The sequence below is a fragment of the Arachis duranensis genome, chromosome 4 (genome assembly GCF_000817695.3).
Source record: "Arachis duranensis cultivar V14167 chromosome 4, aradu.V14167.gnm2.J7QH, whole genome shotgun sequence".
NCBI lineage: Eukaryota > Viridiplantae > Streptophyta > Magnoliopsida > Fabales > Fabaceae > Arachis > Arachis duranensis.
In genome coordinates, this window is record NC_029775.3 from 6,279,504 (window position 1) to 6,295,058 (window position 15,555).

Sequence of the window (15,555 nt, forward strand, 5' to 3'; positions counted from 1 at the left end):
AATATTTTTTATTGTTTTTGGAAAGAAAATCTTTTGAGAAATTTAATAATATGTGATGAGGAACACCGAATAAATTATATAGAAACCAATTAAAACAAAACATGAAAACATCTTTAAAAAAAGACGTTTTAGGCGTCTTTATCTGAGTGACCTCCTTTTTATAAACCTAATAATTGTTTTTTTTCCTTCCAAAAGATATCTATAAAAATTCCAAGGTTCTGAAAACCAAATCAGTCATCGAACCGTTTTAGTTACTGGTTTAATCAGTTTAACCATAGTCTAAAAAAAATTGTTTTATAATAAAATAATAAATAAATTATAAACAAATATAGTCTAACATAAATTTTAAAATGTCTTTCAAATATAAAATACCTCGTCAACCAAAATCTAATATAACCTTTAATTTCATCATTATTAATAATTTATCATTCATTAGTCATTATATCACTATTGAACTCATTAAGATAATTACAAAAAATAAAACATTGAATTAACCAAATCAATAATAAATATTCAGTTATCTACTCATAGATAAGCTCAACATCATAGCATGACAACATAAATCCAACATTATAACATGCCATTTCCACTTCCTATAAGCAACTAGACATAAGAGACTTTCTCCACCTTTGAGGAGGTTAGAGTCTTCTTCAGAAGAGACATTCTCTTAACAACTTGAATAATCAGCAACTAAAATTAGAATACAACAATAAATAATCACCCTAAATCCTAAAATTAATAAATCTATCAACAAAAATTTAAAAACAGCAGATTCAGAAGTTAAAAAACACTAAAACAGCAGCAGCAACATAACAAGTGGCATGATATTTAGAAATCAAAAGCAGATCAACAGAGGAAGTAGTTAACTTACAGTGGTGATATCACTCAGATGCATGTCAATAAAAAACAAAGAACACATAAAAAAGTAACACAACAATACAGCAGAACCAGATCTCATTTAATAAAAAATCACAACACACAAAAATAGCAACACAACAGAACTAGAGCTCATTAGTAATCAAATAATCATTCAATAAAAATTAAAACACAAAACATTCAAATATTTAGTAATCAAATAATCATTAAACATGGCATAAATAAAAAATGCAGAAGAAATTAGCAATGAACTGACCTTCGAAGTCTAGGATTTTTTTTGTTGAGCTTCTGCTCTCTGAGCTCGAAGGAAGGAAACTGGAATGGAGAAGGATTTTTCTTCTAAGTAGTTTGAGAAGAGGGGCAGAATCTTGACGGATACATAGGCCAGGTGACGAACATGACTCAGAAGACAGTGGTGACTGAGCGCCCGACGGACGGCGGCAGGAGCGCGATGGAGCAGATGAATACCAGAGACTGACGCGCCGAGCTCGAGGAAGAAGAAGTTACGATTCTTGAAGGAGGAAGAAGCAAGGACGACCAGACGACGATGGTAGTGCTTGAGAGTGACGGATGGCGGCAGTCCTTGCGGCAGTGGTGGAGAAGTTAGGGTTTCCTATTTCAACTTCCTTTTTTTATTTGGGGAGAAGCTGTTAAGTTAGGGGTTTGGAATGAAGACTGAATGTAAGGGGAAGGAAGGTCATCTGTGCGGGAACCAAAATGACATAGTTTAATCCAAACCGGCCGATTTCGGTTCTGGTCCGACCGACCGATTCCCGACCGGTTCAATAGTTTGTTAGCGATTTTTTAATTAGTAGTTTTACATTGTTAATCAGACCATTAATACTACTAGTTCACGATTCGATCGGCCGGTCCAGTCTGATTTTTAAAACCATAAAAAATTCATCACAAAATTCGTCAAAAACTTATTTATCCTATATATTGATCTATATTTTCTTTATCTCAGAGTTTATCAAAACGTATGCATTAAAAATGTCTAAAAACTTAGTATTGGGAAACAAAGGGTGTTAAACTGGTTATTAGTTAACTAATTTAAGTTAAGTTCATAGTTAACTCACTAATTCACTAATAGTTGGTCATTATATATATAATTTATTAGTTGACGATAAATTTTTAAATAAAATTTTAATTAAAAATAAATTAATTCTTGATCTATCGAGTTAAAAAATGACATGAAAAAAAATTGATTATTAATTATATCGAATCAAAAGAGAATTTGAACATGCATTAATTTGTTACTTAAGATATATGTTGCTTGATTGGTGTTTCCCTATTGCATTGCTGGAGACAGGGAAGAGTAACGGGTTTGATTTGGAGAATAATCATCAATAGTCCTCTTACCATGCATATATGTGCATGATTCAAGGATGAATTAAGGTCCACGAATGAATTTTCATGTTTTAATTTAATTGGTTACATTGCTTCTTATGGGACAGCCATAATTGAAGGACAAATTGGACACGTATGGCTGGTGAAGTTTTGCGAGAATATATATGCTTTAATAATTAAATACTAACAATATTAATCATCAAAAGTCTCCATCTACATGTTTCTATGTGTATAAATAATACATTATTATACAAAATATCCCAATAATTGTGTGCATAGGTACGTGGTCCTAACTTAGTCAATCATCCGAATAAAATCATGTAGTACTTTTAAATTCAATTAAACGAACATTATACACGCAATTTAAATTTATTTAGTTATTTATTTGTTGTGATCAAAACTCGATTAAAAATTTAAAGATTTAAATGTTCAATTAAATTTAATCATAATTAAATTTGATATATAATAAAATAATATATTTATGTATAAAATATATATTATTTTTAAAAAAGTAATTTTTTATGTTTTATTATTTTAAAATTTAAATTAGTTAATCGTTAAAAATCGGATCAATTCAACTAATTAATCAGACCTATTTTTTAGTTCTTTGACTGATTTATTACGAATTAATTTTTTATCTGAATTGGAACTGATTGATGATCAATTTTTAGTTAATTCAATTGTTTGGTTTGATTCTCAAAATTATAATAATATAATATTAGTAAAAATAATTATTTTTTACTATACGCTAAATAATCATTAAAAAAATAATATAATTATATAGCTGCGGGTACCAAAATTTATTGAGAGGCTATATATACATATGGAATGAATTTTTTTATACATGTGAAATTATGAATATTCCAATTTTTTGATCCAGATTTTTTCTGTTTTTTATTTTGGTGGAAAATATATACCTACTAGAATTTGACACGCGATCGACATGTGTTACAATCATCATTTTTAGCCGTGAAAAACAGAATGTTCTTTGTAAGATCAGACACACATGCATGCATGCACGGAAATAGATAAATGAGTTTTATTATTCTTTTTAAATAAAATATAATTTCGTTATAAATATGTTATACTCTATATTTTATATATAGTAAAAACAACAAATAGATCTTAATTTTTTAATTCGAAAAAAAATATATAATTTTTTAATTAATTAAAAAATATAAAAACCTTTTATCTTTTAAAATTTTAAGTATTTAAATCTTTTTAAAAAAATTATTTATTTTCGTATATTTTAAATAAAAAATTTAAATATTTCATATTTTAAAAAATAAATCACGTCAAAAAATTATTTGTGTTTGAATTAAAAAATAAAAAATTTATTTATCTTTTTCTTATGTATATATTTAGACTGAGTGTGAGATCAAAATTAATTAACAATAATAGATGTGATTGGCCCCACAATCTTCACAATGTTGGCACACAAATTATTGAGCTAGGTATAGCTAGCACTACTACTACTACTACTGTAGTAGAACATGAATTTTAATAATTTATCTTTGATTATTTCTTTAATTCACCATGATGCATATATCTAGCTTAATTAGTTTGTATTGTGGCAGGGAATGGTGACAGCTAGAACCTTCTTCACACTTTTGATTTGCTCATACCCACTTTGCTCCACTTGTTAATATCTCGTTGCTTCTATCCGTACCATCCAAGTAATACAAATTATTAGGCATTTTATTAATAGAGGAAAATGTTAGAGAATTTAATTAGACCTATTTATAACTATATCATAAATTGTAGAATAATGTGGTATAGTATAGTTAATAACTTCACGTGTGTTGGTATTTTTTTAAGCTTTTAATTTTTTTTCTACTACTATACTGTAGTCTAAATTTAACTACCAACTAAAAAATATTGACACAGAAGGTAATACTTAATAGAAAACGAAATAATTAATCATATATCACAAAAAATTAAGTTAATTTTTAACGGCATATGTGAGATTTATTTTAATCAATCATGCTGTGTAAATATAAAAAAAAAAAAACTGTCAACTCTTCTATTTACACACAGATTGAAAGAACTTTGGCTTCTAAAAATAACTTTTTAAAAATAACTTTCCAAAAGTTTTAGCAGTAATGTTTAATAAATTAAAACAAATTAAATCGAGACTTTGAATAAGCTCAAGGTACAAAAGTTAAATGATTTTAATGAACATGAATGTAAAAAGAGTAAAGATAAATATAAATATTCATTAATTTATAAAACTATATTAGATAGATTGTTTTAATTTTAATTAAAAGTATAAATTAAGTTTAAAAACTATGTTTATGAGTATTTTCAAAAGCACATCATCTTAACCGTTCAAAGCTAAAATAAAGCACAATTACATTTTTTAATTTACCAAATATAAAGTAATGAGATATTTTTTTATTTATCAAATATAAAATGAAATGTCTAATTAATTAAATAATATTATTTAAATCAAAAGATTGACTAAAAGCTGAAAATTTAAAGGACAAGTAGCATTTTTTTATTAAGTTTAATTATTCTATTATTCTTTATAGTTTTATTGAATTTTTAATTAATTAGATCTTTATATTTTTTTATTTTTGATTGAGTTTCTATGCTATATTAAATTTTGTAATTAAGTCTGTTACGATAAAAACGTTAAAATTAACAAAATTTTTCATTAAACAAAATGAATATGCCTAACATTAAATTGAATATTCTATATAGTTTAATAGGATATTCTGTTAATAGCAATATTTTTATCACGATACGAACTTAGTTACGAAATCTCATATAGTATAAAGATCTAATTAAAAAAAATATAGAGATTTAATTAAAATTTCGATAAATCTATAAAAAGGAACTAACCAATAATTAAACCTACAAAATTAGTGTAGATTGAGGATTACTATAAATAGAATGGTCCCTAAAATTGAGAGTTCGTTCACTACTATTCTACTTGTAAACTGAACTCTTGACACCATCACAAAGAATACGTATACGTAGAAGCTAAGATACACAGCAATCATCATCATTTTCTTCTAAGGCTCTATCTGATGGATCATCAAAGTGAGATTCAAAATGGCATAGTAGTAATGATGAAAGAAAAGTTGCAGTTAGTTATGTCGCTAAGTGTGGTATCTGTGTTCCTTTGTTGCACTTTCACATTACACTATCTTCTTTCCTTCAATTATGACTACTTCTCCACTTTCATTCTTTCCATCTTCACTCACACCCTCCACAGGAACTACATCTTCCTCATCTGCAACGCCATTCTCGCTTTTCTCGCCAAGACCTCCTCTTCTTCAAATCATCATCAACATGATGAAGAACATCACATGCTAGTTCCTCCTACTGCTATGGCTCTGCCTCAAGAACTAGAACAAGAAGAAGAAGAAGAAGATGAAGGTGATGATGATAATGATGAGGAGGAAGAAGTAGAAGACACGTCATCCTCAATGATGGGAACGAATAACGAACAAGTAGGAAATGAAGAAGAACTGAACAGGAAGTTTGAAGAATTCATTAGGAAGATGAAACAAGAAATCCGGATTGAAGCTCAAACACACCTCATTACAGTGTAATCAGATCAGATCACCGTTAATCTCATATATGGAATAATAAAATCAAATTTAAATTATGTTTCCTCATTTTAGTACACTTTATTATGGTATGGGAAAAACTTTTTTGTTCTATTTTTTTAATTTAATTTTGATACCCTACGTAATAATTTTACATATATATTTAATATAATTTATTATTTTTAACTATTAATTAATTATTAATATTTAAAAATATTAATAAAAATTAATTAATTCTAATTATCTTTGAATTTTTTTACACATCTAAGATTTTTTATAAACTAAATTCAATAAAATTAAACAATAAAAATTAAAATAATGTTAGTCATAACTGATATTTGTTATATTAGACTTTGTTAGGTAAATAATGATTTTTGTGAACAATGTAAATAATAAACTCTAAAATTGGTCCAATAAAATAAAAACACACTAATCAACTTGAGTTGGTCGAATAGACCATTTAAATAAATGTGGAGGATTAAATCTTTTCTTGTATATAATATATCTATTGTTTATATTGTTTAGTATTTTTATTATTTATCTATATAATGTAAAAAAATATAACTCATTATGTGCTTTTAATTAATTGATTAAGAAAAATATGAACTAAATTAATAACCATGATCATCCTTACATAATAAACAATACCAACTCATTAAGGATGAACATACTAGAAACGACAAGAACGTAGTATAATATTTGAGTACATACGAGATATATAATAAGTAACTTATTATTGGTTTGTTAAGTTGCTTGTATTACATCATTCATTAAGGTAGTCCTTTTTTAGACCGGCAAAACCTGCATTACAAAAAATAGTTGTATATAGAACACTGTCCTTTTTTTACATGCAAGTAATTATTGTATGGATGTCAAAGAATAATCTATACTTTCTACTATTATTCTATCCCATTCATTGATGTGGTTAATTATTAGTTAAAAAAAAAACAAAGAAAGAAAAAAAATACTTAATTAGTATAAATTATAGTGACTACTCACATTAAGATGTGAATATATATTAACGAAAAATTATATTTAAGGTATTAATATGTATTATATTAAGTAATTTAGTTAAATATGTTTAATTATCAATCAATTTTTTATTATCATTTTTATATAAAAATTTTTCAAATAAGTAGTTTCTGCAAATTGTATTTTAAGTTTTTAACTTTTATTATTGTTTTATATTTCTGTTATCAAATCACTCATCCCAAAATTTAAGTTGATAGAAGGAGGCAACATAAATGATTATATCGCTAATACTCATTTGTTCACCAATGATCGAATTCTAAACTTTTTGCATATAGAACTCTAATACTATATCATGAAATAATTTATTTCAAAAGCTTAAACCGAAAGAAAAAGACAATATAAATAAGGAAAAGTATATGGAACCAAGAGGTTACGGTAAAAAACTAAACAAAATCACATTAATTTATAGTAATAATTAATTAATTAAAAAAATTAAAAATTTTAAAATTGATTAAAAAATTAATATTAAAAAATTTAAAATTGATTAAGTAAACCTAATTAAAACCTATAAAAATATTTATCTTCTCTCTCACATTAACCTACTCACCTCCAACAATCACACACACAGATCCCTCTCTCTCACCGTTAGGCCCTCTCCGACTCTCCACCGCGACCCACTCTTCTCCTATTACCACATCTGGAGCCCCGTTGCAGTTGGAGTTGAACTTGAAATCGATCCCTATTATCGGTGGTGCATCGCACGGCGGCAGGTTCGTTGCGGCAGTTATCGCAAATTCGAGGACGCACGTGCTTGAGTGACGGTAGGTGATTCTATCTGAGCCTATTGAAGCTATGACTTGATGACCGAGATTGTCTTGAACATCGGCGACAACGATATAGGTTCTGTTTTCGGGCAAAAAGTCTCACCGTTTATTCTCCAATTTCACTGGCTGCACCCGTGATTAGAGCCACCTTACCCTCCAACCTATTGCAAGGTCAAAAAGTCAATGAAACAGAGAGAACGAAACTAAGAAAGATTTGTGGGATTTATTATTAATTACCTTTGCTTTTGCATTTGGACCGTGAGTTTTTTGGTTTGATGGAAGAGCTTTTCGTGTCCCCAAACCTGGAAATAAAGCTATTAGCTCTTGTGATATATGTTGCTCTTTGCGTTTTAGGTGTCGTTTTGATGATTAAAAAGACTGCAAACTACACATTTGATCTTAGCCAAAAGTAGGGGTGTTCAAATCCAAACCGATCCAAATTAAACCGCTCATCCAATCCGATCCAAACCAAAAACCGATTAAAACCGACTAATTCGAATTTGATTGGATTCTATTTTTCGCAAACCGCTGGATTGGATCGGATTTCGGATCTACTTTTCATAACCGATCAAATCCAATCCAAACCGCACAATGTGCTATAATATTATTATTTTATTATTATATTTACAATTATACATTTATACTTATAACATGTTCAATTTGTTATACATTTTTCTATTATTCATGTATTATTATTATTTAATAAATATTTTATGTTCAAAATGTTATTTATTTATTTATTTTAACTTTCCTATAATTTTATTTCTATTGTTATGTTATTGTTGGCTTTTTAAGATATTGTTAAGACTTGTTATGTCATTGTTGATTATTTAAAATTTGATGTTGAGACTTGTTATATGTATTTAATTTTTTTTATTTAAAAAACTACAAATCCAAACCGATCCAAACCGCTTGTAATCGGATCAGATCGGATCGGATTTTTAAAAAAATTTCATCGAATCCAAATCGCACCGCACATAAATTAAGCGTTCGGATCAGATGACTTTTTCCCTTAAAACCGAACCAAACCGCACCGCGAACACCCCTAGCCAAAAGGAGTCCTTGAACAATTACAGAAATATAAAAAAAACGTTCATTTAATATGAAAAAAAAACATCCTAATACTTCACAAAAGAAACATCTAGTTATATTTTAGCAAAAATAATTAAATATCTATAAAATTTAAAAAAATTATGAAATTTTTAAAGAAATAGAGACATTTACATTTGTAATACAGAGAAATTCGAAAAATATATAAAAAAATATCCATTTAGTATGAAAAAGAATCATTCTGATACTTAACAGAAGAAACATTCATATATATTAACTCGTAAAAGTTTTAAATTCACCCAAAGTATTTAACTGATTTTTAGCTAATACCCTTTTGGTTCCTAGCATTGTTCAATAAGAAAAAGTATATCTCTAATCATCCCTAACATTTAATTTCCCTAGTTCACACACACACAGAATTGAAGGTCAATAATACAATCCTCAACTATTTGCTCTCTATCATATCATGAGCACGAGGCATGGGCACAATAAGTCAATAACTCCTGTGGCATGCATATGATAATGTTATAATCTTGCTTAACATGATATTCAACTGCTGTAATTAAGTTCTCCAAGTCAATGCCCACAGCCATAACAAATATCTTATTATTATTATTTAATTAAAATTAAAATCTTTTCAATCACCCTTAGATACAGTCCATACTATAATGAATCCATTGTAGAAACTAGAAATATAACAAATTCCTGAGACATACTTTCCACGTGCTTCCATTGTTATTCATCTAATAGCTCAATGATTATTATTGCAACTCTCACCACTGACCACATATTTTTCAGGCTCATAATATTCACAAAGGAATAAGGAAAAATGAATTAACATGGCTATTATTAAACCTAGCTTATGCCCCAAAAATATGAAATATAGTAGTAGTAGTACTATATGAAAACTGAAAAGATTTAAGCAGATCCATAACAAGAAATTATATGTTGCTCTTTTTGTCATATACTACTTTAACTGTAGAACAGACACTAGACAACTCAACAATAAGGATTTTCTATGCATTGGTGTGTGGTTATTAAGAAAGTAATTAAGCACATTATTATTCTTTAGTAATTGAAATATCTTGTGAGTTGTGGCCAAATCATTTAAAGGGAGGGACCCTACTCCTCTAAGTGAGGATTCAAGTTGAACAAATCATGTCAAATTAAAACCTTTCTGGTGCACACAACAAGCCTTAAAAGGAGAAATCTAGAAGGCTCATTATTGAACTTTAGAGCACACAAACAAATCTGTCACCACATTATGACAAATATATATGTATGAAATTGCTCAATCAATATCAATATATTTGATATATGGTATGGACAAGTGCAACAAACACCATGTCCACATGAACTTGACCAAACTAAACACCAACTTGGTGAAAATATGGTGTTTGATTGTAAAAAGACAATCACACATTATTGGATTCATGCAGACCAAATAATTAGAACACTTTTTTGTTTGAGTTGCTGTTTTTTATTTTTAGTATTTTGTGAAAAAAAAAAGAAGGTTAAAAACATTAAATATATGTTTAGCATGCCACCAAAAGTGCAGGATACAATCACAAAATAGTAAAATTTTAAAATCAGAATCTCATATATACAATGGAGCAACATAGAAAAACTGACTCAACTAGATGATAACTAAATTTTACTCAACTAATTCAACAATGGAAGTATCCTCAACACACTACAATATTCACTTTCATTATCTATTATCCAACCAAACAGATAGCTCAGGGCACTTATTGTAATCTTGAGCAAAATCATAAACATTTCATGGATTTGAGAAGACAATGATGTAAAAAATGATACAAGAAAAATCATATCAATGTACATGTGTACATGTAAATTAGCCATTTCAAACGCATGCTGAAAGTGTTTTGGCAATTTTCCCTTCAAAACTTATGTTCTGCCATTCTCTGCTTTGCAACTCTTTTCAAACTAGCATATCATGTAATCATGTATATAAAAACCAACACTTCTAACTAACTGGTCGGCGATACAGTCATGTTCATTAGGACTCCATCGGTGTCCGGCAGATTTCTGACCTCATTGAGAATCCTGGTAAGTTCTTTTGTCAGTTCACTTCGAGCATAGTCAGATCGTTCCTTTGTAATCGAGGATTCTGAAAATAAAGTTTCGGCTAGGGACTGGTACTCTTGAAACCACTCCCCATCAGTAATTTGATTGTTGTGATCATCATCAATCAGTAAAGTACATTCCCGTCTCCATCTACTTAAATAGTATTTGTCAGGCAGCTGAAAGTAATTCTTTAAGATGAACACACGAAGAGCATGTCTGCATAATATCCCAGAGGATTCAAATTCCTTGCAAGAGCAGTGAATTTGTTCGTCTTCGGCCAACCATATTACAAGCCGTTCTCCATCCATACTTTTGAAATGCCGCACAATATATGATCCATTGGCCATATCAGATGCAGCATATTGCATGGCCAGCAATAACTCTTGCTGCAAAGCATTAAAAGCAAAAGGCGTGAGGATACTCCGTGCATGCTCTTCAACAGGTATGCAAGTTTTCAGATGCATATAGTGAGTCTCCTGATGCGCTTGATGTTGGATGTTCGCAGAAATGCCAATCTGCAACAATTTGAAACAGAGTGAATAATTATATCATTGGCATAGTAAACAATGCTAGTGCGAGTGTAGGAGGCAAATTACTTCTTACTAGTATACATACCTGCTCGAAAAAGCTACGCAAACATGTTTGTGCAGCGAAGATCCCTTTCAGAAAAGCATCTATTGATTTTGAGTAAGCTATTGTAGACATTCGAGCTAGAAAGTAACCTCTCACATAGGATTGTGCCCAGGATGCTCGAACAGAATACAGTAAACCAATGTGTTTATCTGAACCAAATCCAAACACAGAAATCATGTCTCTCCACTGTAGTTCAAACTCCTCGGTATTCTCAATTTGAATTAATGCATCAAACATGGATTTAAATTCTGCATAGCGTGGCCCAACATGAAGAGAAAACCAACTTGGTACCTTGTATAGAATATTCCATGGTGGAATGACATGTTTAGTTCCTGGATATTCGCTTCTAATGGCATCTTTAAGGCCGGGGTCAAGATCAGTTAGAATTGTTTGTGGACATCTTCCGTTCATGAATCGGACAAAAGTCTGCATCGAGGGATAATCATCATAAGAGGATAATTATAAAGGCAGAAGTAAAATCTTATAGAGTATGCTAGTAGTAAACCTGCAATGCCCATGAGAAGGACTGAGGAGTTTCATCCTGCAACAAAACAGAACCGAAAAAGATGGTTCTGCCACAGCTATCAATACCAAACCACACTCCAAAGAGCAATCCATAAGTGATTGATCGATATGTCGTGTCGAAATAAACTACATCCCCAAACATAGCATTTGCATTAACAGAGTCACCATATGACCAAGCTACATTTTCAACTTTATCATTCTCATCCACTGTAAAATCATAAACAAAGTCAACATCAACTTCTTTCATGGCTTTGCATGCCTCAAGAAGTTCTGATAGATCGTTTTCTCTCTTCTCACTGAGCAATGCCTCGTTCTCTTGAACAACCTTCTTACGGTTTTGAACAAAGTTCCTCACATCCCTCTCCAAATAGGGCAATTGCCCACCTTGAATCCCCTTTTCCAGCTCTAGCATCTTCACTATCCGATGTATTGGAAACCCTGCTTTAGAAAGCAATAGTATGCGCTCTTGATCGGCCTCGTGAATCTTTCGATAAGCCGGAAGAAGACGCACTTGGTCATCTTCCAATAGCTCATGATTGTGGATATTGCTGAATTGCACAACAAACCACTGGGAAACACCTTCAACCACCTCCTTAGACAGATACATTTTCGCATCGCATCCACACCTAACCGATTTCCTATCTCTATGCTGTTCTCCATTGGCCTTCCTCTTCACCGGGGCGAATCCAGAACGGTAACAAACAAAGTCACGCTTGTAAATCCCCAACTGGGGGCTAACCCTAGACCTTTCCTTCCTAACAGAAAACCCATTCTTTCTAGCAAAATTGCCATAATACTCAAAAGCTTCATCATCACTCTTAAATACCATTCCAACATATGGGGTGATCATGGCACCGGATGAAGCTTTTTCTGCCTTTACCAATTCTTCTGCTCTAGAACCTTCATCAGAATCACCCTCATATGTAATGTAACACTTCCAATCTCCACAAGGGCATTGTTGCCTCCTAATCCATAAGTTTTTTGAAGGTATGGAAGTCATTGTCCAGCTTCAAATTTAAGTGTCGAAATCACTTAAAGTTACACACTTTTAACCGACCCAGAACCATGTAAGCATTTACTAGCATAAGCAAACACCTAGAAAGAAAAAGACAGACAGAATTGAAAAAGAAAAAGTGGGCAACCTAATTATTTTTAAGAAAAAGAGAGACTTTTTTAATACCCCGAAATTTTCAAAGCAAAAGATTGAAAATTGCGGAAATGAGTGAATTTTTTGAGCTACAAAGTTTGAGGGAAGTAGGTATGAGTTGAAGAATCGTACCAGAGAAAAAGTAGCAGAGAGTACTTAAACCCCTTCCTTGTTTCTCTAATTCTGATTTGTCTTGCTCCTCCTGTTGTTTCTGTTCTTTATTACAGGTTCCGAGAATTCCCTCAAAATTGAAGAAAGAAAACATTTTTGGGTGGGAAAGGGGTTCTTTTTTTTTGGGGGGGGGTGGGTTGGCAATTTTCGCTTTTTGCTCAACTAAATTGAAATCCACTTTGGATTTTGGGCTAGGTTTTTTATGGGCCAATTGAAAAACCAAAAGGATCCAGTCCAAAAAAAAAGAAAACAAGAGGAGAGGTTGTTCTTGTTTGGTTAATTTCAGCAATTTGACAGAATTTTGCACAATTATGGAAGTCAATTTCTGAGTTGAAATACTAGATGCAACTTTCTGAGGTTTCTATTCTTGATTTGTGCCTAATTGATGTTATGCCCTTTCTTTTTAATGACACTCTTGCTATTGTTCAAATGGGCCTAAAAAGGTGCTGTAGAATAAAGTGCATTCATTAATGAATTTTGCAAAAGGAAAAAAAGAGAAGTTTGCTTTTCATTTTTTGTAAAAGCTAGATTAAAGTGATTGTGATCCCATGATTGTACTAGAAAATGTATGAAAAGTTTTACCATTATATGTTTTCTTATTCAGTATTCCCCCAACACTAATGCACATTCTCACTTCTGATACTGTGAACTAATGTTGTTGAATATGGATAGTGTTGTTCTTATTACCTATTGCCAAAGGAGGAATGGTACAAGGCTTTTGGACAATACATACATGGTGACAAAAGGAGCAGACTCATGCAGAGATTCTCTCTTTTTCTTCATCTTCACCTTTGTATCTTTCTCTCTTTATGTATATGCATTCATGTCTTAATTGGGCATGACTCATGCAGAGATTCTCTTGGACCTTGATCCTAACACTGCCAAATACATACATGATTTTAGCAGCAGCCAGCAACCACTCTCTTGGAATTGGCTATGCATTTTTTCTTTTTTCTTCAGTGCAATTGTTTCAACATGATTCTGATCCATCTTAAATAAGTGTCTATCTTTGACTTTTCATTTAGATTAAAAAATAATTGAAATATGTAAGATTAGAATATAAAAGCTACTAATTAAGTTACAAGATTACTTTCCATAACATATGTTTGGAAAGAGAGGGAATATTATCAGTCATGGGGACTAGAGCCACTCAAGTCTCAATCAATGAAGCTCATGTTTTGCATTGTTTGATCTGAATATATATTGAGTGGTACAGTTAGACACAGAAGAAGAACACTGGCAAAAATGGGCCTTCCAACAAAATTGTCACTCTCATAGTAATCAGAGCAAATTAAAGTGATGCATTTAAATTCACAAGACACACATAAAAAGGGATCTGACATCTGAGAGACACAAACAAAATTCTCATTTCTATGTCTTTACTTCTTCACTCAATACTAAAAATTGATTAAAAATGTTCAAATAGACTCAGACTCTATCTTTCATTCATCTATACTGTATTATATGTGGTGGAGTATAAGGAATTCCAGTATGAAACGAAGAAAAAAAAAAGATAACAACCTCATAAATAGTATATATGGAAAGTGCTTTAAACCAAGAATTGCACCTCATCAATGGACAATGGAGGCAATGGGGATTGAGAATAAAGTTATATGCAAACATAACAACACAATATAACATATAGATATAGTATTAATACCTATAATGAATACAGACACGGAACACGATACGACATAGGATATGCAGACACACGAATATTAGATTCTTATAAGACACGCGTGTAAGACGAATGTCGTATCCGAAATGTATTCGATACGCAGACATAACAGCCCAGCAAAGTATCTCTTCTTTATAAATTAATACTGATCAATCTGTGTTTATTTGCAATATGGTTAAAGAAGTTAATGTCTATGGAAGGCAAGTGGTGCAAAGGCACATGCATGTTCCTCGTTTTATTTGCATTTGCAATATATATTTTATATAATATATCTCTCACATTTATAAAGTTCTAAGGAAAATTGCAAAATGCATGAACTTGTCATAGACATTCATCTATCAAGGATTATATTATATCAGAATATTTAGGGAGGCTTATTTTGGAAAGTGAACAAATGCAGAAAAATTTCTGTGTGCAAGTGTAGGACCAATTAACAGGATATAGTGGTATCTTAAATTCTTTTTAAATAAATTCAGAAATTAAAGGCGGTGTTTTCAACACTTGATAAGGTAGATGCTTTAGGAAAAAATAAAATAAAATCACTTTATTACTCCTAAAGATGACCTCAGAACTAAAACAATGATATCATGTCTCTAAAGTCTAAAGCCACAAGTTGTAATTCTCTAATTAATTATAACTGACCATTCTATATGGTCCCCAATAAAACTCATACTTATCTTAAAGTAT

General features: G+C 30.7%; 1 protein-coding gene across 2 annotated transcripts; it reads right to left on the minus strand.

The window, feature by feature from the left end:
* Positions 1 to 10,306: 10,306 nt before the first annotated feature.
* Positions 10,307 to 13,309, minus strand: LOC107482910 (putative protein FAR1-RELATED SEQUENCE 10). Of its 2 annotated transcripts, XM_016103495.3 has the most exons (4): positions 13,152 to 13,309; positions 11,853 to 12,967; positions 11,330 to 11,773; positions 10,307 to 11,229 (listed from the first exon to the last, which is right to left on the minus strand). In XM_016103495.3, exons 2-4 carry the CDS (start codon positions 12,870 to 12,872, stop codon positions 10,618 to 10,620), a joined length of 2,076 nt encoding a protein of 691 aa, XP_015958981.1. In that variant the 5' UTR covers positions 12,873 to 12,967; positions 13,152 to 13,309; the 3' UTR covers positions 10,307 to 10,617. The 2 variants fall into 2 exon arrangements, with proteins under 2 accessions (XP_015958981.1, XP_052117137.1); XM_052261177.1 differs by having other exon boundaries at positions 11,853 to 13,309.
* Positions 13,310 to 15,555: the final 2,246 nt, after the last annotated feature.